The sequence below is a fragment of the Nematolebias whitei genome, chromosome 12 (genome assembly GCF_014905685.2).
Source record: "Nematolebias whitei isolate Nwh7 chromosome 12, NemWhi1, whole genome shotgun sequence".
Classification (NCBI taxonomy): domain Eukaryota; kingdom Metazoa; phylum Chordata; class Actinopteri; order Cyprinodontiformes; family Rivulidae; genus Nematolebias; species Nematolebias whitei.
This window is the reverse complement of record NC_056509.1, coordinates 19,465,349-19,491,806: the sequence shown is the minus strand read 5'-3', so window position 1 is coordinate 19,491,806 and position 26,458 is coordinate 19,465,349. Positions and strand designations below refer to the sequence as shown.

The 26,458-nt window shown below is 42.1% G+C and overlaps 1 protein-coding gene across 1 annotated transcript; it reads right to left on the bottom strand.

Moving 5' to 3' along the window:
• Nucleotides 1–14,149: 14,149 nt before the first annotated feature.
• On the bottom strand, nt 14,150–19,554 carry flrt2 (fibronectin leucine rich transmembrane protein 2). Its single transcript, XM_037685298.1, has 2 exons — nt 19,527–19,554; nt 14,150–17,113 (listed from the first exon to the last, which is right to left on the bottom strand). Exon 2 carries the CDS (start codon nt 16,728–16,730, stop codon nt 14,718–14,720), a length of 2,013 nt encoding a protein of 670 aa, XP_037541226.1. The 5' UTR covers nt 16,731–17,113; nt 19,527–19,554; the 3' UTR covers nt 14,150–14,717.
• Between the last annotated feature and the right edge of the window lie 6,904 nt (nt 19,555–26,458).

Below are 26,458 nucleotides of genomic sequence, written 5' to 3'. Positions count from 1 at the left end.
TTTTCGAAGTGTATCTGGTTTGGGATTTGCTGCACTTGATGAAGCTGACAAATTTAAAGATGTTTCCATCTCCACTAAATGCTAAGCAGTGGAAAGAGCTGTGCGCCAAATGAGTCCAGACTTGGTTTACAGATGTAGGACGCATGTCGTAATCACATCAGAGTTTTTATTGGCTCAAAGCTGAGGTAGGTGGGAGTAATTAGTTCACTAGGTTTGTCTGATTGGGGCCCATATGTTTGTGTATGAACTTTTTTAAATTATTTGATTTAGCTAAAAACGCATTGCAAATTATTTTGCCGACCCCCGGGGGTCCAGGGACCCAAGTTTGAGAACCAATGGTCTAAAGGACACACATTGAAGCCTGATCACACTCACTTGGATCTTCCTTGAATGAAGACATCTGGTGATGAACACAACACCCAATACCCAAAGGTCCTACAGAGGATGGGTGGATTAATATGAATTACCCACTGTCCTCTGCAGTTTACAAAAGACATCTAGAAATATTCTCCATTGCCTTTTTGTTTGATTAGTTTCCATTTGGATTAAAGACAGTGAGAAAATGAACAAGTTTTCAGATGCCATCTCACTGAATTCTGACTTTTAGAAACCAGAAAACTATGCATCAATGTTTTATGTGTGTGATTTTTGTTCAAGACCTCCAGCCCATTCCTGACTGCCATGATTCTAGAGCTGTAATCCGACACACGTTTGGGAGCTCTTTAACTGAAAACATCTAGACCACAGCCTTGATAGTCCAGGTCTAAAAACTCAATCAATGGTAAGATCTGCCTACCTTTATTTCAGAAGTGTACTCCTGTAGATCAACCATGAATGTGAGGGTGGCGCCAAGGTGGGCACATTGTAAGCAGTTGTAGGCAACATAAAAAAGGTCCATAGATGTTGTTTTTTAAGTTGTGCACAAGATAAATAGGCTGAGACATAAACACTTACATATTTTGTCACAATTTTAATTCACTAACTAGCTCCATCAGTCAGCTCTGTGCCATACTGCAGCTAATGGCCCTTTTCCATTGGCTCAACTTGACCCTTCTCAAGTCAGCTTGGTAAGGCTTCAGAGTCTTTCCATTCATTGGGTGAGCCCACCCACTTTCAGCTCACTCGTTAGAACCTTTTAAACCGAGGATACAAGCAAGCAGAGTTAAGCTAAATATAGAACATCAGCAGGTTGAAGGCTATTGATGGGTCAAAGAGATGCATCAATCATGAGAATGTCTCCTTCACAAGAATCATCATCCATTTTTAAACCTTACTTTAGCATCCAGTCAATATCAAGAAGGCCAGAACTGATGAGTAAATGATGATTTATGACAGCCATCTTAGCCATGTTATCAACCAAAGATCTAGACAAAATCAGATACCAATAAATACAATTATTTTACCATCTACTGTTATGCATAGCCCATTACAATAGTATTTTTTTTCCATTAACAGAAACAAAGACATCTTTTCCCATAAACATTTAAAGCTACTCAATATACTTTAATCAGTTACAAACCTTGTTCCCCTTATCGACTTCTGTGATCTTTTCTCTGTATTGCTGTTATCTCTGTTCAGTTTCACTTCCCATCTTCCTTTTCGTGTTGAGCTGAGTTCTGTTAGCATACTTCCGCTCATGAGAAAGTTACCAAAATAAAAGCTTATAACCTTAAACCATATTTAATATAAACAGAGGTAACCTTACTCTGCGGGCTTGTACACGTACACTGCAGCATTTGTTTGTGCTATTTACTTAAAAAAATATTTATATGCATAACACATTCATTGAAATGGTAACGCATAAACCAACACTGTGGTATTACGAGGAGGGGCAACCATTTTGGGGCTTGTTGGCTGACAACAGAATTTAGAGGACGATATACCAAATGGACTCAATTCATAGGCTCTGACTGGCGAACCAAAGGTGGCCTATGCTTGGCCATGACATTTTGTGACTATTTCACTTATTTGCTTATAGATGTTGTATTTGGGGATGGCTTCACATATCAACGTGGGCAACTGATGTGTAGAAGCAAGTTGGTACAAATTAGGGAGAAACAAGTCGTGCTGAGAATAAACAATGTAAAAATGGCTGCAGTCTAAAGCGAAGGAGTCAAATGAGGTTTCAATTACTCTGGTGACTTGGTGGCTAAAACAAAGTGCATATGGTGTTCTGATGACCGATTTGATATGACTACAAATATGTAGAAACCAAATATGTGTATCAGCTCCTCTGGGAAACTATCAGCCCACAATGACCAGTAAAAACCTCCCAAGGGCAGCGGTAGTGGCACAACTCTGAGTGGCATCATACTTCATATAGCAGGAGGAGCTTTTAATGTGTCAGAGGTATCCAGACAGCTAAACAGTTCTTAAGGCTCATTTTATCCCCAACTGAGCCTTTTATGGTTCCCTGTTTTAAAACCTTGCCTTTTCAGGTGACTCATTTTAAATAAAAAATATTGGAACACACCATTTTCTCTGCAGAAAACCAGGTGGAAGATTTTTTTTTTTTACAATCACATTGTAATTGTCTGCCTAGAATTAAAAGGGATACGTTCATTCACAGCTATAAAACGTCTCCAGCCTTGTGTGTATTGTGTGTGTACAGAGCCTAAAAGCTGCCGGAGGTAAGCAGCAGTGTCTCAGCTCTGTTTTAGTCTCTTTCAGTTCACAGCATTAAATTTTAATGGTCGATATTAAAAGGAGTAAGCACCTTTAGAAAACAGTGGAACTCCAGCAAAGAGGAAAGAACTTGAAGAGTTTTTTTTTTTTTTTTTTTCTCAAATGCAAGCTTTGACACCAAGTAGGACAATTTAGATTTTTGACCTGAAATGTCACATTTTTGTGCTTTCATTTAAGGCAACAACACACAACAGTAATCTCATCCCGCAGATTATAGTGACACTGTTAAAGCAGCACGGCCTCAGCTGCACTGACCTCCGTTCAGTCTTTAATTAAAGACTTCTCAGCCCTTGAACGACGTCGAGAACTGCGGCTCTAAACCAGTCCGTTCAGTTTTAAGTCTACCAGATGTCAATGTTTGTAATACCTGGATTAAGGCTGCTTAACTTGCTTGCTTTAATTACATTTCTCCCATATTGAAGCTGATTAGAAGATGCTTAAATATTGGAGCTTTTGCTAAGCAGGAAACTGACTGTTCTTTTGGCACAAATAAAGGAAAGGAAAAAAAAAACTTTTGTTTACTTAGATCTTACTTTAGAACTGGCTGTGATTCTCGTACCCACCACTGCACCCAGTATTCACTGGTTAACTGGTCATCATTAACTTCACACAGACTCTCTCACTGGTACTTTTTCATCTTTAAATCACTTCTTGGTCTGCTGCCTTCATACATCTCCTCCTACATGTCTCTGCGTGAGTGCAGCTACGGAGTGCGCTCTCAGGACATTATTACCTGCAGTGTTCCCTCAGTGAGGACTGAACTAGACAAAAGGACCTTCTCCTATTCCGCTCCTGTTTCCTGGAATATCTTGCAAAAAGATTTGAAGCTCTCGACCTTGACCTCTCTAAATTAGACTTCAAACAACTGCTACGTTCCTGGCAAAACCCAACGCAGACATGTTCCTGTTTTTAGTATTTTATATCGCTTTATAATGTAGCTGTTTTTGTTTCGTTTTTTAATATCATATTTTGTCGATTTATTTTTCATTTTACATGCCTTCTTTTATGATTGTCTACTGATGTCATCAGTTTTTGTTAAAATCAGGTCTCTTTTGTAAATGAGTCCTCATGAGACTAACCTGTATAAATAAAGGTTGAATGAAACTTGCTGTATGGAATATGACAAACCTATTTATTTAAAATAATTCCATACAATTACAACTGGTCATTGACATCAGAAGCATTTGTACTGTGGAGGGGAAACCTGGTTGGGGGCATCTGGGAGTCCTCCCCCAGAAAAGTTTGAATAAAGTAGATGCCATTTCCTGCATTCAGGTGTATTTTAACGGGTTGTTAAACATCTTTGTTTACCTACGTAAGTAAAAACTTGATTCAATAACTGTGATGTAGCTTTGTTGGCTATATGAGAGAGCAACAAGAAATACTCTAAACAACAACTCTCCTTGTGTGAATAGTTTGCTCTGCGTCTCTCACTCATCCTAACACCAGCTGCCAGCACTAACGTAGTGTTACGCTAGCAGCGCGCAATACAGACGCGCTAGCTAAGATGCTGCAGACATTGCGCTCTGCTTATCTCACACATCCTAACACCCCCCTACCCCCCACCCGGGTCAACAACTGCAGACACTAACGTAGAACTAAGCTAGCATGCAACACAGACGTGTCTCCCCCTCCTCTAGACAAAAACCTCCAAAGAGATAAGCACTCTGCCAAGCCAAGTGATCCAGGAGTAACACTGCCTGTGGTGTGGTGAGTTGTGTTAGGTAACCAGGAAAACCTGGAGTGGACTTTTAATGGTTTTAGTATTCTCCTATTAATCAAGTGGAATGGCATTGTTCACTAAAAATTCGAAACAGTGCTGGGTGAACTAATATTTCACGATGTGAAATGTGTGTTTGTGTGTGTGTGTGTGTGTGTGTGTGTGTGTGTTTGGGGGAGTGGGGGTTCTAATTAGTATTTCTTAAATGTGAGGTGGGCACATCCTCCTCACATATAATTGTTGCGACACCTATGCAACTGGTAAAAATATATACTGTTAATCTAATGGCAGTGAGTTGTGCTCTTTGTCAGGAATCTAAAAGCTTCCTGAAGCTGATGGCAACAGCTTTTATTTCAAGCATATATGAGTTTGAACGTAGTTTGTATACAATACAGACCTTTACACAAACAGATAAAAACTGTTTGCGCCTCAATGAAATGACTTTTGAAGTAAAGGCTTGCAGTGAGCGGAGAGTGTCTGGACAATCCGATCATATAACCAACAAAGCTACATCACAGATTAAAACCCTCCATAGATCCTCTCTGTGCATCTTAATGAGTATTTTTGGGGTATACTACAGGTATATTCTAGGGTGTTTAGTACTGCTTCATAAGTTTTTCAAAGCCAAACATTTTGTACTCGGTTGTGAAAAACCAAATGTTGAACAGCATTGCCTTTTTTGATATCATGAAACTTCCCTGTAGTAAAGTATGAGGAAAAATATTATTCAAATAAAGTTTTTAAGTGCTTGATGAAAAATAAATAGTTTTTTGTATGTATTCACAAACTGAAATATGTAAGACTGTCAAGTATTGTCTAAAGGTGCTGTTACGCTATCAGCTATTGTTACTGAGCTAATGCACAGAACCTATTAAAAGTATTCACCCCCTTTAGATTTAAATCAGTCAATACAAATCAGCATTTGACAATAAATTATAGAGTAAAACAAATAAAAATAAAACTATACATTGTACAATAGGGTGACTGCATAAATATTGATTCCTCTTCACATTAGTATTTAGTAGAAGCACTTTTAGCTGCAGCCACAGCACTGAGTGTGAGGAATGATCTCCCTCCTCCAGTACGTCACTGGTGAACACTGGATTTTTACTACATTTATTTTTTACAAAGCTGCTCAAACTCTGTCAGGTTGCGTGAGGATCGGGCATGAACAGCCCTTTTCAAGTCAAGCCACAAATTCTCTGGGAGATTTGGGTCTGGGCTTTGTCTCAGCCATTCCAAAATGTTCCCCTTGTCTTTAAACCATTTTTTTTATTTCACTGAATGCTCAGAATTAAATCTCTCAAGCTGTAATCCTTTTCTTTTCCTTCAGGATTTTCTCAAATTTTACTTCATTCATTAGTTTTTCTATCGGTCTTTTTCCCATCTCACCTGCTGATGCTGTACTTCCTTCAGAGTGCACACAGGCCCTGGTGGTCCATTGGCATCACAAGCATTTGTAATGTGTGTGTGTGTGTGTGTGGGGGGGGGTCCTCCCCCAGAAAATTTTGACTAAATTAGATGTAATTTCCTGCATTCTGGTGTATTTTAATGGGTTGTTAACATCTACGTTTACCTACATAAGTAAACACTTAATTCAATAACTATTTTAGAGAGTATGGCACAACAAGAAGTAGCCTGACCAACAGCTCTCCTTGTGTGAATAGAGCACGCTCTGCTTATCTCACACACCCTAACACCAACTGCCGGCACTAACGTAGCACTAACTTAGCGGCGCGCAATACAGAAGCGCTAGCTAAGATGCTTCAGACGAAGCACCCTGCTTCTCTCATGTATTCTAACCCCCCCACCACAATTCAACAACTACTGGCACTAATGTAGTGCTAAGCTACAGAGTTTTCTCCCTCTCCACCCCCCGCCCCGTCCACAAAACAACCCTGACGAGATGAGCGCCCTGCCAAACCAAGTGACCTCAAAAAACCATTGCATGCAGTGTGGTGAGATGTAGGTAACCAGGAAACCTGGAGGGGACTTTTAATGGTTTGGGTATTCTCCTATTAATCAAGGAGAATGGATTTGTTCACGAAGAAATTGAAACAGCGCTGGGTGAACTAATATAGTAACTATGTGTGTGTGGGTGGGTGGGGTGGGGGGGGGGTTAAGATGCTTGACAGAAGCAGGGCTGCTCTATTCACACAGAGAGAGAGAGATCTGATGTTGCAGGAAATGGCATCTACTTTAATCAAAAACTTCTGGGGAGGGAGGGGGGCACATACACTTCCCCCACCCCCAATGCAATCACTTATTTATGCAATCCTTTGCTTTGCATTACATATTTTTATTCAAGTGGGATTGGAGCTGCAGGAGCTCACTGGTCAGTGCTGCAGTCTTGTAATCCTGAGGTTGCAAGAAAACTATTTAATTTACTTTTTAGCATAACTTTGAATACTTTGAACTCTGTAGCACACAAGGAAGACTTTGTGCATTTTTTTTAATCAAGAAAATTCATATCTGATGACACCCTTCAGAGTGGGGCTCTTTAAGAAGTTTATCAACCAGCATCGTCTTACCTGCAGTAGATAGCTCTTTGAACCACCTCGATTGGAACAAACTGGGTTTAACTCTGGTCAGAGTGAAAAGGCTAATCTGAGTCGGACCAAGAACAAAGTGGACCTCTGCTGTCCTTAAACAACTCCAATCCCGAGTTTCACTGCAGTTCGAATGAACATAATTTTATCATCATTTACATTACATATGTAATCTTACATATTCTGAGTATTTAGAAGCACAAATCATGTAGCAGCAAAGTGCAGCCAGGGACAATTCCAGCAGGAGTATCTAATTTCTGCCAATATATAAATATAACATTAATGTAATAGGATGATATATAAGAATATATGTAAAATTGTCACATGGAGGGTTATTAAAACAAACATTCATATGAACCACTATGAGTTGTTTAAGGACAACAGCAATCCACTTTGGGCTCAGACTAGTCAAAATTCAGCGGTCTCTCCAAACTGAGGCTGTTCAAAGTGCTAACATCAATAGGTAAGATGTTAATTTTCATAAACTTTCTATAAGAGCAGTTTTAAACAGGTCTGAACTAGAGAATTTACAAATAGGGCCTGGAATTCTTGTTCATACACTTTAAAAATAATGTACACCTTTCTGACAAATATGCACCTACTTGTGATGCTGCACTGATTTTATGTCATTGATGTCATCTGCTAACTAACAGGGTCACCCCTCCTGCTGTCCTTGGGTCAAAATGACCCCCGAGGCCTTGTGGGTCATTATGATCCAATAACAACAGGAGGGAAATAATTAAAAAAAGATGGAAGTTTTTTTTTGTTTTTTTTTACATTGTTCAAAAATATTTATTATCATGCCTAGTAATATACCATCAACCTGTAAATTTTTTCAATTTTTTAATTAATATTTTACAATGTATATTACTTAAAAACAACAACAGCTATACTGTGCTGTAGCTGTTTTCTGAGTTTCTTCAGTTTAGTCCAAAACATTTTGCTTTGTAGGAATCTCACTCACATTCATGGTAAAAAGAAGCAATTTGAGTCAAACCAGTTCCCTCTCCCATCTTTTACTTTATAAGCACACAGGATGTCTTACATAAGCACAGCTACAGTTTAAGTCACCTGACAAGACTTTATTAAAGCCAAGTTAAAAAATGTTTCAGTTTGCACAAGTTTAGTGAAAAGCCAGCCCAGTCCTGATGAAGCTGCAGGGCTGAGGTTGAACTGTAAAACACAGACGGGAAGAACACTGAGGTCTGATATGAGCGCCAAAGCCACGGTTCCTTTTACCCCGTCAGCCTCCCCATAAAGCCTTCAATTCTGCAATAACAAATCATATTTTGACACGTGGGGCTTTTGAAAAATATAGAAATTTCCCACTCACAACACCAGGGTGGAACACCCTTTCATATGGTAACTGTGATTAATCATCATCGTGGACTAGGATGGGGCTAATGTGGGTTTCCAAGTAAGGACGGAGGCTGTAGAAGCAACGCCGGGATGTGGTTATGCAGAGGGGAACATTTGGACTTTGGTAAAACGCAGGAATTGGAAGAAATAGCTCATTCTGGGATTAACTTGGGCCATACAAGTTGAATAAGAGAGCATCCTGGATTTCTCCCAGACGAGTGCTAAGCTGCGGTGGATACAAGATGCCAACAGCTTCTCAGATCGAAATAAGAGAATAACTTGGCACAATGGAGTAGAGACAAATCCTTAAAACAGTCTGGCCTAAAATAGGTTCAGCTAACACAAGAGCTTCAGTTCAGCGTGAACCACTCATTGGTTGAGTACGGTAAAAACCACCTTTTACCGTATTTCCTTGGCAATGACAGAGAGGGATCGCTCAAATCCAATGGCTTTTTATTTTATTTCCAAAAATGCTTCACTTAAGTATTTACAGTTTGTGCAAAAACATTTAAAGGTTTCAGGGACTTTACATTGTAAGTTCAACCTCAAGGCACATACATGGAACAACATCAATATTTCATCATGAGAACAGAAATTTCAACTTTGGTTGCTAAAAAAAATGTCTGGCCGTGTCTGGCTAATGTAACACTGCAGCATCTAAATGACAAGCCAGTATTCCACCGGAGCCATTTTACATGCACTGGATTTCCGTCCTGCTTCCTCAAAAACCGTATGGAGTACTTGGTGTATGGCGGTCGCTCACACTGCATTTCATTCACCCCTGGGTATGTTTTTCCTGAAAGACAATAAAATAAATCCAAACCACGGTGTGACATGAAAAGAAGCTGAATACCGTCATGCTTAATGAAAACAACTTGCTAACGGAAAGTTTCAGGAAAGACTGCCTGTCGGAGGAAAATAATCCACAGCGTCATGTGTTTTGTATAAACTGACCTCCTAGTGATTCAAAAGAATGACTTCAATGTGAAGCTTCCCACCACCGCGATGCAGTAAACAAACGCACGCTTGCAGTCTTTAAGACGTTTTGTGTAATCCCATTGGTCACGGAACTGCATCCACACTTTTTTCGGAGGAAGAAAAAAAAAAAATGAAGAAGAACGCAAGCAGCAAAAACAACCACCGCAGCTCCTTTCCCCAGTCTGCTTGAATCATTAGGCATGCACCGTTTAATTTCTGGCACAACACATGAACAGTTCCTCGTTAGCTAGTGTGCGTCACGCTCCGTGCTGTTTAGCCGGTAATGCAGTCGGTTGAAAAAAAATGTGCTTTCTGTTCAGCATTCTTGTCGCTGTCTTGTCGTTGCTTCCTTTCCACTAAACTCTGTCTGCGTACAACGTAAGGCAAATATCAAGTCTCCACACATTCACAGAAAGGGCAAAATACTGTTGCAATGACTTGATCTGACTCTCCTGACCAACAGGGGACTTCAAATATTAGGCATTTATTTAAAAAAAAAAGACAAAAGAAAGACAGAAACTGTTGTTGGTTTCAAAGAGTTGCTGTGTTGGTTAAAGAAACAAATGCAGGGAGTTGTTGGTTTGATGCTCAGCAGGGCCTCAAGCGCAGATCAGGGCAGCCCGGCGTGTCTAGTTGTGCGCTGCTGATCGTGGATAGAAAGAGGCTCAGGAATCAGTGTTTGGGGATGATTTGATAACCACAGAATTAGCAAGCTCTTCAAAAAATCTGCTTTTAACACAGGTTTGACAAATTTATACCCCCCCCCCCCACACACACACACACACACACACACACACACACACACACACAAGCTATAGCCTAAGTGGCTAGTTTACCTTAGCAATGGTGCATTTCATTGTTGGTGGCTGCCTTTCTAGGCAATTATTATCCACCTGAAAAGGGTCTTGTTCTTGTATCAACTTTAATGCATCCCGAACCACATTGCGTGGTTCCCGGTGTTGAACTTTTTTGAATATACCCCCACAAATGTTATATCAAAACGACCGGCTCGGCACCGTGATGTGTATTACTGTTGGCTTTTTGAGTTATGGCAACAAAATTTGCAAATATGCCATTTTTCTCAATGAAAAACATTGACAGAACTCCAAAGAGCTCCTAACTGCCACAGTGAGTTCACACGACCTAGAACAAAACATTAATTAACTTTTGGAGCCATTTTGGATCAAGAAGGCTGCCACAGCTAACCCAGAAATCCCAAAATTGACTATAACTCTGTCATTCTTTGAGATATTGAGATGAAAGTTGGTACGGTCGTAGCTGAGAACAAGTTGTTATACAATCTTAATGCAAATTAAAAATCCAAGATAGGTGCCTTAACTAAAAGAGAGAAAAAAAAAAAAGATAATTCAGCTATTTTACAAGATATTGAGCTGAAGTTTGTTGTGGTGGTACCAGACAGCGATGCACGGCACATTCTGAATTCAAATCTAAAAATGCAAGATGACCATCATAGCTAATTTCAAATGTATAAAACATGAATTTTTAAAGCTATTCAGCAGAAATGTGGTGTAATGATAGCTGAGAACAATCACTAACAGACTGATTGCAAATCAAAAAATGGTCACCTGAACTAAAAATGAAGAATACTATAAATCAGCCATTTTTAGAGATATTAAGCTGAAATCTGGTGTGGTGGTAGCTGAGAACAATGCCCAACACCAGAGTACTGTCAAATCAATTTTTTTAAATGGCCGCAACATGGCAGTCCCTGTCAAAGTTTCTCCAGGAACTTTCTAGTTTGTACTTAAAAATTAAAAGTCTTATACCCCACCAGATTATTGTCACTAAACCAGAACTCTAATCCTAAATATCTATGTTGCTTATAAATTGCATTAGCAGCAGTCATTAACTGTATGTTTTATTTGGTGTGGACTACTTTTTGTCTCAAAATAAAGGCTGATATTAACTATTATCACTGCTGTTAACTTGTATTTCATTTAAAAAGTCACACATAGAACTGTACCATCCCCATTAAAAACATGTTGCTACAATGCAAATAAATACATTATCCGCTTCTATTGCTAGTTAGCCTGTTCAAATCCTATAGGCTTTCCGAGTTGACGTCATATTCAACAGTTAGGTTGAAGGTTATGCCTTTCTCAGATTCAATTCCTGACTTGTGTTAAATGGAAACTAGCAGGAAGCTAGCTAGCCTAGCTTAGCTTGGAAAATGGCAAAACTACCTATTGAACAGGTCTCTATTGTAAATCAGTCCTCTAACCTGTATGAATAAATGTTGAATGAATCTAAATGTGTCAACAGCTCATACGCTTGTACAATAGGTGACTGAGTTTCAAAACTCTACACAAAGATTGTTGGTTTAGCTCTTTAACTAGTAACAAAATTCACCATCTGCCAGCGATGTTAGCTTCATTTTTAGCATATACGCAGCAATCTTCTCAGCTAACTCTTCACAACTGCTAAAAGTTCATAGTGAGTTTTCTGATTCATGCTCAATAATCCAGGTACAAAAATCTAAATTAGGTCAGGTCCTCTGGATGGGTTCTTGTTGTTGAAACGTTTTGTCGTTTTCGATGGAAGACACAACGTTTCAACAAAAAGAAACCGTCCAGAGGACCTGATTTAACTTTTGTTACATTCAAAGTGAGTTTGCTTTCTTCCTGTTTAAACCTTGCTGTGTTTATCTACAAAACTATGGTATGAATTTAGTTTCGAGTTAAAAAAAAAACAGTGAACGTGATAGACGATCGAATCCATTTCATGTGGTGTCTTTGTTCAGGAGATTTGTAGCACTGGGGTTGAAATGTTTCAAATCAAATGTGATCACGAGCTGAGCTGTTGCTCGACTTAAAATAAGGGCAACTAATTTTGCGATACTTCGACTTGCGGAAGGAAAACGTCTCAGACATAATCTGAACAATATGGAACACGTATTATGAGTCTTACAAGTGATTCTACTTTAAACAGTGCTGTGCTGCTGAATGCGGGAGCCTCGCAAAGAGTTAACCTCCATCTCACAGTGTGAGCTTCATGCAGCCAAGTGAAAATTAGGTCTTCTTATTGTTCTCCCTTTTTTGGTTGAGGATTAAACGAGAAGGGGAAGGAAAAAAAAAAGAGAATTCTTTCAACTTGGCCCCTCAAAAGCAAACCTTGTTGGATCAAATCAAATCTTAAGAGGTGCGTAATGAAAACCTCTCACACGCAAAGAGCTGCCAGCCGCTGAAGGGCAGGAAAAGGGTTTTTAATTGCGCCTGTGCAGGAACGAGAGGGCGAAGTTATAAAGTGACGTGGGCAGGAACAGCAAAGACGGTAAACGATGGCGCATCATCCTTCAAGCTCCCACCGCTGTGAAGTGAGCAGGTGCATTGTTCGAGATGAGCAAACGGTAAATGAAATAAAGCGTCTCATAAGCGTGGACAAAAAGGATAAATGAGGAGCTAGATGGGGCGCTCGTTCCCAGCACTCTGTACCATCATGGGCGGGGTGCAATCGCACTGTAATTTCCTCATTTATCATCTAATGAACACTAGCACAAGGATAAAATATGTGTGGGTGTTTAATTAGCGTTACGTGTGGGCCACCTCAAAATCCATCATGCCTTCTTGGCGCGCACGCTCCCTTTTTCACTCACACTCATCTTTATCCTAGAATAGACACCAGTTTGAATCCATATCATTTAGTCACCAAACGCTGTTAGTTTTAAATGCTTCCACGTCATTAAGTAGCTCAGTGAGCATGGGTAGTCTACACAAGGCTGTTGGAGCATGCGTAATGTTTTCAGAGTAATGGGCTCCAGAGGAATGTTGGAGGTAAAATGATCTTTCTGCCCTCTCTGCCTCTGTCCCACACACATCGCTGATGGGGGGGGGGGGGGAACTGCCCTCCTGTGGCCTTAACGTGAAAAGAACAGCAAATTTAATGATTTCTTTAAAGGGACTTGCAAGTCTCGGAACATCTCCGCACCTCATTAGAGACAATAATGCTTTGTTGCTTCTGAGTCCATTTTATTTTTGCTAAAAACGGCACCCCCCCCGAGTAGTTTGACAGACTATTCCACTGTACTTACTGAGCAAAGACACTTCTAGGGTATAGCACTCAGGGAAATCTCAACATCCTCAATGCACAGATGTCCCCATATGTGATCACCCACCTCTGCTCATTTCCCATCTCACTACCAGTAAGAAAGTGCACTTTTATTTCTTTTTACAATAACCAGTGCTATATATCCGCATTGCTTTAGTCAGTAGGCCTGTCGTGATAAACAATAAATCAATTAATCACACGATGAATGAAAATTATCAACCTCATTTTCACTTACCGGCTTTATCGTTTGTTTGTGTCTGTCTCTCTTTCTACTGAAGACACGGTTCAACTCCAGTGCTCTTCACTGACCAACTCCCTTTCTTTTTAAAATCTGTTTTCACTGTCCAAAATCACGTTTTTGGATCGTTACAAGCAGCTAAGCTGATAAGCTAAGCTACGAGCTAAGCTAACAGGTCGACCTCGGGAATAAACCTCAGTCTTGTCGAGCTCCAAAATTCACGGTTGAAACCCATGCCAGTTGTTTTTCTCTGCAAAAAGAAGCAGAGAACTTGTTTACTGTTTTTTTTTTTTTATTAAAAGCTTTGTGTGAAAAATGCTATGATAAAAAGCTCAAATCACCAAGCGTCCGCCATGTCACCATGTTGCGTTAAGGGCACTCCCTCCCCCCTCCCTCCCATTTTCTTAGAGACACGCTGCTCAACTACCCATCCTTTGGTTCAAACAGTCTTATACTGCCATCTGGTGGTCAAAAAAGGTACTACACTCCAAACAAATTAAAATTTCTTCTAAAATTTGACAATTATTGTTAAATTTCATACAATATTATCGTTTATCGCAATAATTTCTGAGACAATTAATTGCCCAACAAAATTTGTTATCGTGACAGGCCTACTCATCAGCAGTGTTTGAATTTCCCCTTCACTGTGTTGTCTTTCTGTTGTACAGGGGTGTGTTGAGTGTGTGTGTGTGTGTGTGGGGGGGGGGGGGGGAGTAAAACCAAGAAGAGGACATATTTTGTTTCTGTGGTTAGCAAAAGATCCCAGCCCTCTAAAGCGCCACTAAAATTTCCGAGGCTGACGTTTGTCAGAAGCTACACCCAGGGTGCCGTGATTGTACAAATCCATGTTCATGTATAGTACTGACCACTAAAACAACTTTCAAAACCCTGCTGGTTATATAAAACAAAACACCTCTACCTCTTTTTCTAAAGATAAAAAAGATAGCAGGTAATCCCACATTATTATCCACAGTATAAATTACATAGTAGACAGAACTTGGAAATATATATATATAGTACAGTTATATTTCACTAAATTTTTTTCTGTTTTCTACACAAACAGTGTGTATTTATCCAATGGGTTCTTGTGTGTCTGTTGGAACAGCACTGCACCAGCGTTACATCACGTGTGGCAGAACTCTGTGCTGGGCACATTGCTGCTCTTGCAGTAGGCTATGCTGTTGTTGCTGAGGTGACAGTCTCTAAATCCAATGCCCCCATTGGGCGTGTATATGGGCTGGATGCGGAAATCTCCCTTAAGCAGCTGCTCATTGTTCAGAGCCACTATTTGGAAACTGGTTTCAGTCATCTCCAGAATGGAGTTATCCTTCTTAGTTCCAGCCTCGCAGTAGTCGTCTTTTCTCCTGCCACGATTGTATTTCCACTTGGTTGAAGACGACCGGCTCTTCCTGTGCATGTGCCAGCAGAAGAAGCCTAACAACGTCACCAGGATGATAAGAACCACCCCGCCTATGATCCCAGCCATTAGCAGCGTGAAGTTGATGCCATCCTGAGGTGCTTGCTCTCTGCCAGGAGACTTCGTAGAAGGAGGCAGCTTGGTCCTGGCCTCAGAGCAAATAGTATCCTCTCCAGGCCTGTAGGAGTTAAGGCTGTCCAGGACGTGAACACAGATCCGATACACCGAGCGCGGCTCAAGGTCAGTGAGGCTGATGTGGCGCCGATCCCCACTCACCGTCCTCTCCCGCAACCCCTCGTTTATTTGGCTTTGGCCCCTTTTGACCCAAGTCACTTTATAGGCCGTGACAGTAAAATAAGACATCCAGCTCACCTCAATGTTAGTGGAGTTGACCACGTGGAAGGAGATCTGCAGGGGGTCCTCATAGGGGGGAAGGGGTCCTGGGTTATTATAGAGTGGAGGTAAAGGAGGGGAAGGGGAATCAAAGTAGTAAGGGATTGATGTGGTGATGAGGGTGGAGATCATGGTGGTGATGGGGGTGGTGGTGGGTGGGGGAGGTGGGGTGGAGCGAAGTGTGGGCCAGGCTGGCTGGTCGGGATAAATTGGGCACTCAATATTATCCAGCGTGAGCTCTCTGATTGTCATGCCACGCACCTTGTCTGGACTGGAACACACAAACCCCCGGGCGTTGATAAAGGATGGTAAGGACTTTAGCCACACCACCACCCATTTAACAGCACAGTCACAGCGCCAGGGGTTGTTCCGCACCATGAGATGCTTCAGACTTGACAGGCCATCAAACACACCCTGTGTTAGAGTCTGAAGTTGGTTGCTGGAGATATCCAGTTTTTCAAGCCTATTTAGGTCAGCAAAGGCTGCCACAGGGATCTGGTCTATCTGGTTTTCCTGCAGACTAAGTTTGACCAGTGACTGGCTGGGTAAAAGGGGTGGGGGAAAGGTGAGAGAGTTGCGAGCCAGGGCCAACTCACGTAGGGTGGAGAGGTCCTGGAAGGTTCCTGGTGCAATGCCCTCATCCGTCAGCAGGTTTCCATCCAGCAGAAGGCGCTGCAGGCGCGTCACGTTCTGAAAGGCCTCCTCTGCAATGATGGCAATGCGGTTCTCGTCCAACCGCAGCTCTTTCAAGTCCTCAGGAAGGCCAATTGGAACACTGCTCAAGTGGTTTTTTGTGAGGAAGAGAAGTTTGAGGCTCAGTGCCTCCCTAAAGGCCCCTTCCTCTACCCCTACTGTAGAGATAGAGTTATCATCAAGGTGCAGCTCCTCCAGTTTAGTCAACTGAGCCAGGGCTCCTCTGGAAATAGTTTGAATGTTGTTCTCCTGCAGATGCAGGACCCTGGTGTTTTTGGGTAGATTGATGGGGAATTCATCAAGCTGGTTTCCATAGAGGTACACCATCTCAACGGAGGCCAGATTATGAAGCTCCATGGGAAAGCCAGCATTGTTGATCTGGTTGTTGTGTAGGTAGAGGACCTTGTAGCCATCCTCTATCCCCAGAGGCACTGATGTCAGGCTGCGTTCATTGCAATACACAAATGTTTTGTCACAACGACACTCTTCAGGGCAAGAAGCAACCGGGCTGAATTGCATTTGGAGACTTAGTATGACAGTCAACCAGAACTGCAAAAATGAAGCCCAATCTTTACTCCAGAGTCCAGCCAGACACTCCATAGTTGAAAAACAGAGAGGGAGAAGGAAAACCATCAATAAAAAAGTAAAATAAAACCAAAATGGCAATGCTGTATGTATCCGCCAAGAACTAGAGCCACAAAACGTCCACCTAGGAGAGCCTGGTAATGCAACAGTTAGCTGGAAGTAGTAACAAAGGGAGTAATCCAGTAAATGCTAGTCCTCTGCTGACGAGTGAAGGCCTCGTTTGTGGTGCCCTGTCCTCTGAGTGACTCCATTCATGCTGAGACATCAGACCATAGCCAGGACCCTTCGCTCGTTGCTCCACACAGAGCTCAGCCAGGTCCAATTTGAAGACACGCAGAAGGCCACCACAGGCGATGCTCGTCTGTCCGTCACACACTGCTGGTCCCCGGCCACAGTAGAGCCCAGAGGGGGTGACATTTGGATCCAGAGTCCTGTGGGAAAACAAAGAAAAGCTAGATAACTGTTTCCAGGGATGGTTTGTACTTGATGGAAAAAAAAAGGGAGCCCCTATTTTCCTTCCTTGCTCTCTCTCGTTATTTAACACACAAACATCCGTACACCCACACAATCAGCTGTCTCTCCTCTGAACAGAAAGAGTCGCACATCGAGTCTGCCGCTCGTCTGGAATTTAGCATCAAGTAAAAAAATAAATAAAAAAATCAGTCTGATAAATATTCAGAACAGCTCTTGCACATCCGGTTTCACAGAAATAAAGAAGGCTTTTATTCCCCACCACCCTCGCTCTATCAAAGGAGGTAATAGAGCACTGCAAGGACACACACTTATGGATTCACAGGGCTGCTCGGCAACATCGCTGTTGTCTAATGGAAAACAAGATAAAAAGAGATAAGACGAGTAAAGACATCAGCTGAGTGCCAGCATGGACGTCTGAAATACTTCAAGAGAAAACAAGTAAAATAAAAAAATAAAAAAACACCTGTTTTTATTTAAAAAAAATAAAAAATCCAGCTGCTTGAGCAGACGTTGTGGGCAGAGGTGCTTGAGTAAACACACAACTGCTTACAGTCAACAGACGACGGTTTCGCCTGCGGACGAGTCTGTTATTAGGCCCGAGCCGTCTGCTGTCAAAGCTGGAGATATTAGGGGCTGTGGACTAAAGAGCCGGGCCGGCCGTGGAGGAATGGAGATCCGCTCCTCCTCCGGCTGCCGTGACATACACAAGCTGTCAGACGAAATGAGATTGGAAAATAATTTACCCCCTCCGGCTGCGATAAATAATCGATACAGGCTATTTTTCAACAAGGAAAGCTTTGTACTAAACCACAAGGCCACCGGATACTGTAGACACCCCCTCCTTACACCCCCCCAGACCACCTCCAAGTCCATTATTCCAGTTTTTATGACCCGTCAAACACCTCCACTTCCTTTATGTGGAGGGTTGAGCTTAACCAACCCCTCCCCGAGTCCGTGCTGGATGAAGTGCAGTGATGGCTGTGAGCATGGATTATGAACTGGTGGTTCGTGGGCCACTATGGGCCACTATGGGCCCATGTGGGGGCACTTCCAGCCCATAATGGTATTCAGATTCACTAACACCACAGTCCTCAAGTCAACTTTGTGTTTGAGGCTGTTAGAGCGCAACATTTTTTATTTGTCTTCCTGTTTCTGACATTTTATACCAACACACACACACACACACACACACACACACACACACTGCGCAAATCTGTTTTAAAAATGTACAACTATGTCTCTAGACGTACAGATCGTCTTTTTATTATTAATAAAGGTCCATTTAAATCAACTAAATTATATTATATATTGTTAAATAAATAATTATGCATGAAAAACATGTATTAAGTTGTAAAACGTGATTAGAAGATGATAAACGCGGCATAATATAACACAAAATAATAGTTTATTTTTATTTAATGTAATAGTATATTTTCTATCAAACGCTAATCCCACAGAATCTGCTGAAGCTAACGTCTCGCTGCTGATACAAACTGCAAGGAATTATTCATAATTAACAATGTCCGATTTATTGTTTGTCGTAAAATACAATTGTAATAGAACGGTTGTTGCTGAATCCAGATTTTACAGGGAGGTGTGCTCGTGTGGAGCGCGTTCTTCAGTCAAGTCTCTGAACACGTCGAGCTCCGGACGAAGCTTTTTGTTGAAACGAGCGTTGAGTGGAAAAAGAACGAGGCCAGATTATGCTCCGTTTGAGAAAATGTGACAATCTGTGTAATCTCTCACAACTTTGTGTCGTGCAGCGACGAGACATCAAGTCCAGAAAACATTTAGAGACCCCCCCCCTGCTGTGTTCCACCACACCATTAAAAAAAACACAGGTCACATCTGCCTCTTGGACTTGGCTCGACTGGGGGGTGTTCTTATCTGTGATCTACTTCTCTAAATTGAAAAGTGCTAAATTTAATCAAATAAGATTTTTTTTTTGGGGGGGGGGGGGTGTGTGTGTGTAACAACAATACACTCCCTCCTTGCAAGTTCTTCTCCTTTTAATTTCATTTCCAGTCGAAGGAGCAGCGTCCTCCTCCCCACAGGAGGAGGACTGAAATGGAAAGTTTAAAATGTGTTCAGGAGGATCAGGTGGACTGTCTGGAGAGGGGGGGGGGGGGGGGGGGGTTACTTCACAGAGGAACAGCGCGTGAAAAGTAGAATTTAGAGATTTTGTCTTTATCCCGCTGAAATAAAAAGTATTTTACAGATTAATCTGCAGGTTTTGGTGAATTTAATCCAGAAACTGTTCAATCTCTGAAACTTCGCTCTGTTTTCTTCCATTTCGTCGTAACCCCCCCCCCCCCACACACACACCCCCCCACACACACACCCACACACACCCACACACACACACAGTACCTTCAGCGCGCGTGGATCCGTCCGGAGGCGCCCCCCCCCCCCACACGCAGCCGCGGTTCACTGCCCCCCCGCCGCTCCGTCCTTCAGGCGCCCCTGCCCGAGGACCGTGCGTAAAAGTGTCCTCGCTCGGGGCCACGGAACATCTCCTCACCCCCTTCCTCACCCCTCCCTCCCTCCGCGGCTTCACATGGAGCTCAGGAATAAAAAGATCATGAAACCAGTTTGGATTCAACAGAGTCTGCGGCGCGCAGGAACCGAGGGGGGGCTCTTGTCCCCCTCCACGCGGCCGACGCGCTCTCCGGGGTGTCCACGGCGGGTCATGGCGGTCCGGCCTCGTTCTCCTCCTCGTGCGCAGCTCGGAGCCGGACTCCCTGCACCTCCTGCTCCGAGATGGATTCAGTTGATAGTGCGACGCGCGCGCGGCTCTGCTCACCCCCCTCTCTCTCTCCTCTGTCCCTCCTCCTCCTCAGGATGAAGAACGCCTCTCCTCCAGCAGCTGCACCTCCCCACTGACCCGCACGCTGCTCCCAACACTTTATCCCTGGCACGCTCGTGCACGAGCCTCTCATATTCAACAAAAACAGAGAGAAGCGCCACAGATTCCCATGTTGTCGCTTCGTCTCCGAGTGACAGAACGTTTGATTCTTCCTGCTCTTTACTAGTTTTAAAGTTTTTAAATGGTTTAATTAAACCAGTTCAAGTTTATTCTGGCCGCTGCTTTCTACCAGTGATTTCCAAAGCTCTACATTTTGTACGTTTTGCCTTCTGAGCTGTGAAAGTGTCTCTGCTCCGGCACTCGCGCCGTCTCTACATCAAAGGGGCCGGCGGTGCGCGCGCGGCTATCACCTTTAAAAGAGTCCAAAGAGACGCGCGCGAGCAGACAAGCAAGCAGCCCGAACTAAGCTGCTGGTGTTAGTGAATAACAGCGCGCGGCTTCTCGTCCCCCCCCCCCCCCCCCCCCCCCAAAAAAAAAAAAAAAATCACTAAAAACCAATAAACCGAGGAGCTGAGCAGAGGCGGTGTTAGGATCCTGAAGCACGGGGGCTCCATCCTCTAACACCCGGGAAGTATGGTTTTCAGTTTAAATAGATATTTGGGTTATTGTAAAGTGGGCTTCTGTGAAAGTGCCCTCAAAAACTCTTGTTTGGGGGGGGGGGGGGGGGGGGAATAAACCTCTCATTTATTTAAGTATTTGTTTATTTACTTTGGGTGGGGTGAGGGGACTCATCAATAAACAATACTGTTCCCAACAAATAACCCGCCCCCCCCCCAAAAAAAAACTTGCTTCTGTAAACTCCCATTATTGTTCCTTTGGGGTGAGAAATCAACCCATACCTGTTATAAATGCTTTTTTTTAAATTATTATTATTACACTAATTACAAATTTTACATAATTTATTATTTTGGTTATTTATTTATTGGGGACTGCCTAATAAGGCAGCCACCTATTATTATCCACCTGACAAGGGTTTCTTAACTTTATAGCTTACTTTTCTGTCAACTTTAATGCGGCCTGAACTACAACGCGTACCCCCACAAGCGTTATATCAAAACGACCGGTTCAACTTTGTGATGTGTGCTGTTCCTTTTATTGGCGTTTCAACTTGTGGTGACATAATTCTCTTAAAAGACATCATTTTTCTCATTCCGAATGCCTGACGGATCTCTAAAATGGCCACCAGTAGACAGTCCCGGTCTAAGTTTCTCCAAGAACTTTCTATTTTTTTTTACTGTTAACCCTCTACTTTTGACTTTTATAATCGTCCACTAGGTGGTGCTCTGCTTTCACACTTGAGAGATGGTGCAGCATCGTAGGGCAACTTGAAAGGGTGCCTCTTTAAAATGTAAAGAGCAAAAACAAACTTGTGTCATCCACAAGTCAAAATTGGAAACAAAACAGTAAATCCACGTGCACGATGGCTGACGAAACGTTTCCTGTCCAGTGTCCAACTCCTGTGGGCTCGTTGGTGGACAGACCGAGCTGCCGGAGACCCAGTTATCTGGTTCAGTAACAAAACAAAACACGTACTGGTGTTTTATACAAGTAGTCTTAGCAAAAACGTAAAATACAGAAATGAAAACAAAATAAATAAATAGAAAACTCGAATAGGACATGAAAATAGCATCTACTGGATCTTGTGTGTGTCTCCTCAAAAGTCCAGAGTGGACTTTTTCAAAAAAGTCCAACGGGGGAAAAAAAACCATTTTGTGCGTCCTAAAGGTGAAACATGCCGCTCCGTGAGTTGACTTGAAATCAACAGTTAAAAAAATAACAACTGATCTGTGAAGATTTGTAAAGCTAAAGACATTTAAGGAGCTAAAATAGTCCGATTCAATTAGATTTATTTTCAGGCTAAGCTAGCTTGAAATGATTAACTAGCTAATGGATTTAGGTGGTTGATTGTTTTTAGCAGAAGTAAAACTAGAAATAAATTAGAATCCTGACATTGAGGTTGGTCACATGTTAAATCAGTGAGTCTCAAACCTTCAGACTTTGTTCACAACAACAACCCAGAGGTACATCCTGTTAACACACCATCAAAAAATACATGTTTTTTTTTTTTAAATCTATTTTATGACTAGACTTTATCTTTTTTAACAAGTGAATGAAAATATCCTCTTACCTGTCAATTTCAACTGTAATTTAAGACGTGTCATCTTAGTGCGTTAGTGATCCTGACTGCAAACAGTGGAGCTACATTTCTTGTTGCGACACTTTCAGCTCCTCTTGTGTAACAAACGTTACATTTTACCTTCGTCAGACTATTGTGTTATCTGACAACTCCCACCCACTCACAGTCCTGCACATAAAAGAATGCACCCCCCCCCCCAAAAAAAAAATATATATATATGTGCGTGTGTGTGTGTTTCAATCTTGTAAGTAGACCTACGGTGGCCCTAAGGTGTAAATGACCAACATTTGATTTACACCTTAGGGCCACCATATAGACCAGTACCTGAAACTACATTTTTATGCATTAAAAATATATATATTTATTGATTGTAGCCTCTGTTTTCAATATACTGTATCAACAGCAGATGAAGTAAGTGATGTCATCATAGTATGTTCCCACACAATGATGAAATTAGTTCATTTAACCCATCACACCTGAGATAAACCCAGGTGGAGCAGTGGGCAGCTATTTGGGCACCCGGGGAGCAAGTGGAGATTAGGTGTCTTGCTCAGAGACACTACAACGTGTGGGCATGGCTGGGAGTCGAAACGAAACTTTCTGGTCCCAAGTTGGCTGCCCTTCCTCTACACCAGACCTGGGCATTGTACGGCCCCAGGGCCACATGCGGCCCTTTGGTTGACTCTGACCGGCCCCCGTAAGGGGAATTACAAAATACATATGTAAACAAATGAAGTTAACCAAATCCAGATATAGATCCTCTCTCACTGATGATGTCAGCTTTGCTTCACATCTCCACCTCAGACCTTCAACCTGACTTTAACATTTCCGTTAAAGCCCAACAGAGACTAGACTTCTCTCACTAAACAAGAAAAAAGAACTGATAAACACCAAATGAGATGTTTAGACTACAAATGTAGGCACGTAAAGAACCGGGACTCGAAATCGCAGTTCAGTGACAATCACTATGTTTCATAATATTTGGAGTACAAAGACAATATTGTGATATATTTACAAAGCTAAGAACTTTTTCCAGCAGTATATAAAACTCAAAATGAGTTTTGGGGTGAACGTGACTGAAAATGATCACTAATATAACGTCACAAATGGTAAAAATGTTAACAGTTTACCATTGTACTGGGAAATTTAATTGAATAAATGACATTTTTTGTAAGGAAACCTCGCTTTTTCATTGCTTAATCATAACAAATACTCTTACCAGCTTGTTAAAACAGTGCTATGTACTGCGTTTAATAATGAAATACTAATATTATGCAGTACTGAGTTAAGTTGAAATCAGGTCTCTCTTGTAAATGAGTCCTCGAGGCTCAATGGGATTTACCTGTCTAAATAAAGGTTGAATGAAAAAGTCATTTGTGCCAGCCCTCCACAATATTTGCTGTTTCTCATGTGGCCCCATGGAAAAAAATAATTGCCCACCCCTGCTCTACACGGTCTCGGCCCCATGATAACAAAATAACTAGATGACTAAAAGATAACTAGTCCCAGATCATTTTCAGAGTCCCCGAGTTAAACAAGTTGATTCCAACTGGAGAAAAAAAAAAGAATCTTCACATCTCTGCTGCAACAAGATGAAACGTTTCCTCCAACCAGAGGCGAGGCACCACCAAATGGGGGCCAGGGTGGCAATGGCCACCTTTAAATAAAAATAAATTTAAGCCCTCCCCCCGTGACCCCCTTTTGACAGAAAATGTAATACTTTTCTGTGTCGTCAACTATATGACAGTTACCATAGATTTAGGGTCTGTATGATGTAAGCAAACATTGTTTTAGAGCAAATTATGAGTTAAAAATTAAAACAATTAAAAAAAAACTTTAGTCCCCTGAGGACAACTGGTCTAAAACCAGTTATGCAGGGTTTCAGGAGGTTATATGCCTTGTTTCTTCTTTTCAATAAATATCAATTTAGGAGAACAAAAGCTTCAGTATGTTGAGTAGTGACAGGACATTTCTCGATATCCATCCATCCATTATCTTTACCCGTTTATTCCACTTTGGGTCACGGGGGTCACTGGTGCCCATGTCCAGCAATCACTGTGCGAGGGGCGGGGTACACCCTGGACGGGTCGCAAGTCCATCACAGGGACACATAGAGACAAACGAGACAAACAACCATTCACTCTCTCACTCACACCTAGGGACAATTTAGAGTTACCAATCAGTCTAACATGCATGTTTTTGGACTGTGGGAGGAAAATGGAGCACCCGGAGAAAACCCACGCATGCACGGAGAGAACATGCAAACTCCACCTAGAAAGGCCCCTGGACCGGAGTTTGAACCAGGGACTTGCTCGCTGAGAGGCAGCAGCTCTACCACTTGCGCCACCGTGCTGCCCGTCATTTCTCGATATATCAACGGTAAATTAAAAAACAAGAAAATGGATTTATGCATAACAAAAGGTGATTCCCTGACTTTTGTATTGCTGTAGTCAAATAATCAAATACGACAAATAACAAATCACCTGAAATTCTGTTCTAGGTTTTGGTGTCACCCCAGGATTTTCAGTGGCCTCCATTGAAAACTTCTGGAAGCTCCACTGCCTCCAACTCAAGTTTTGTCTTAAACCACCCATCCATCCATTATCTTTTACCCACTTCTTCCTTTTTGGATTGTGGGGGTCACTGGTGTCCATGTCCAGGTCTCCAGTCCATCACAGGGACACATAGAGACAAACAAGACAAACAACCATTCACTCTCTCACTCACACCTAGAGACAATTTAAAGTTACCAATCAGCCTAACATGCATGTCTTTAGTCTGTGGGAAGAAACTGGAGTACCCGGAGAAAACCCACGCATGCACGGAGAGAACATGCAAACTCCACCCAGAAAGGCCAACTGTCAGGATTTGAACCAGCAACTTTCTCGCCAAGAGTTCTACCAACTGAATCAGCCGCTCTTCTCGACATAAAAGAAAAATAGAACCGTGCTATCTCTCAAAGCCACACATAGCACTTCAGTACCACACAAATTAACCAGACGACGGTGTCAGGGACTTTGAATCAAATTCTGCTCATATAAAATTCAAAGAACATAAGCAGCTTATGTCTTTGAATAAATATAACATATTTTATTATTAATGTTTCTGTTTCAGGAAACATCCGTGGCATAGACATTAAAGCCACAAGTCACACCCTGACACTGTTCATTACACTCAGGGGGGGTTACAGAGGCAGCCTTGTTCCTGTAGCTTATGAACAAAGGCCTGAAGGACCAAATATTAACAAACATTTCATACAGCTGCTGAAATAACTTGATAAGGTCACGACTCACCTCTGCTACAGTTATCAAATCTTTAGCAATCGTCATCATGCTGGACCTAAAACTCAACATGTGCTCTCACTGTATACACGGAGCCTTTTCATCTCCGTTGAACAGTGTTGCTTTGAAATTTATTTGCCTATTTCAGTGATGGATCCTCCTTTGTTTCCGCTCTCCAGCAAGGTGGATTTGTGGCGTCAACCAGCGCAACAAACATTTTATTTGTTGTTGGGAAGGAGTTTAATAAAAATGCAACACGTGTGATTAATTTGAACCCACACTGGAAAAATGCAGGTTTTATACGGGTTTTAAATGTGGGAAAATTACCTCTGTTTGTTTGTGATAATGTATCACAAACAATGACTTTAGGGGTGCAAAAGTGTGCGATACAGACACGCTAGCTAAGATGCTAAGACGTAGCACTCCACTTCTCTCATGCTCATTCCACGTATCTCTACTAACGTAGCGCTAAGCTAGTGAGCAACACTGAGACGTCTCCCCCTCCAACTCCTGCCCTGTCAACAAAAAAAAACAGGAGGTGAGTGCCGTACCTAGCCAAGTGACCTCGGGGAAGCACTGCAGTTATTGTGGTGATTTCTTATAGGTAACCAATAAAACCTGGAGTGGATTTTTAGTGGTTTGCATATTCTGCTATTAATTAAGTGGAATGGATTCATTCACAAAAAAATAGGAACAGCTGGGTGAATTAATATTTCATGATAAATGTGGGGGTCCAAATAAATATTTTTTTTAATGTGGGGGAGACGTCCCCTTCACACATAGTTGTTGAAATGCCAATGCTTAGCTGAGATGGCCATCATGAATCGAGTTGACACCAAAAGGGGATCAGTTGTAGATGTTTCTGAAGGTGGCGGTGCAGCAGAGCAGTGATTAGAGCGCACAGTAAGAAGGTTGAAGGTTCACCTCCCAGTCTGGGGCTTTCCTGAATGAAGTTTGTATGTTCTCTCTTTGCACACACGAGGTTTCTCCGGGTACTCCGGTTTCTTCCCACAGACAA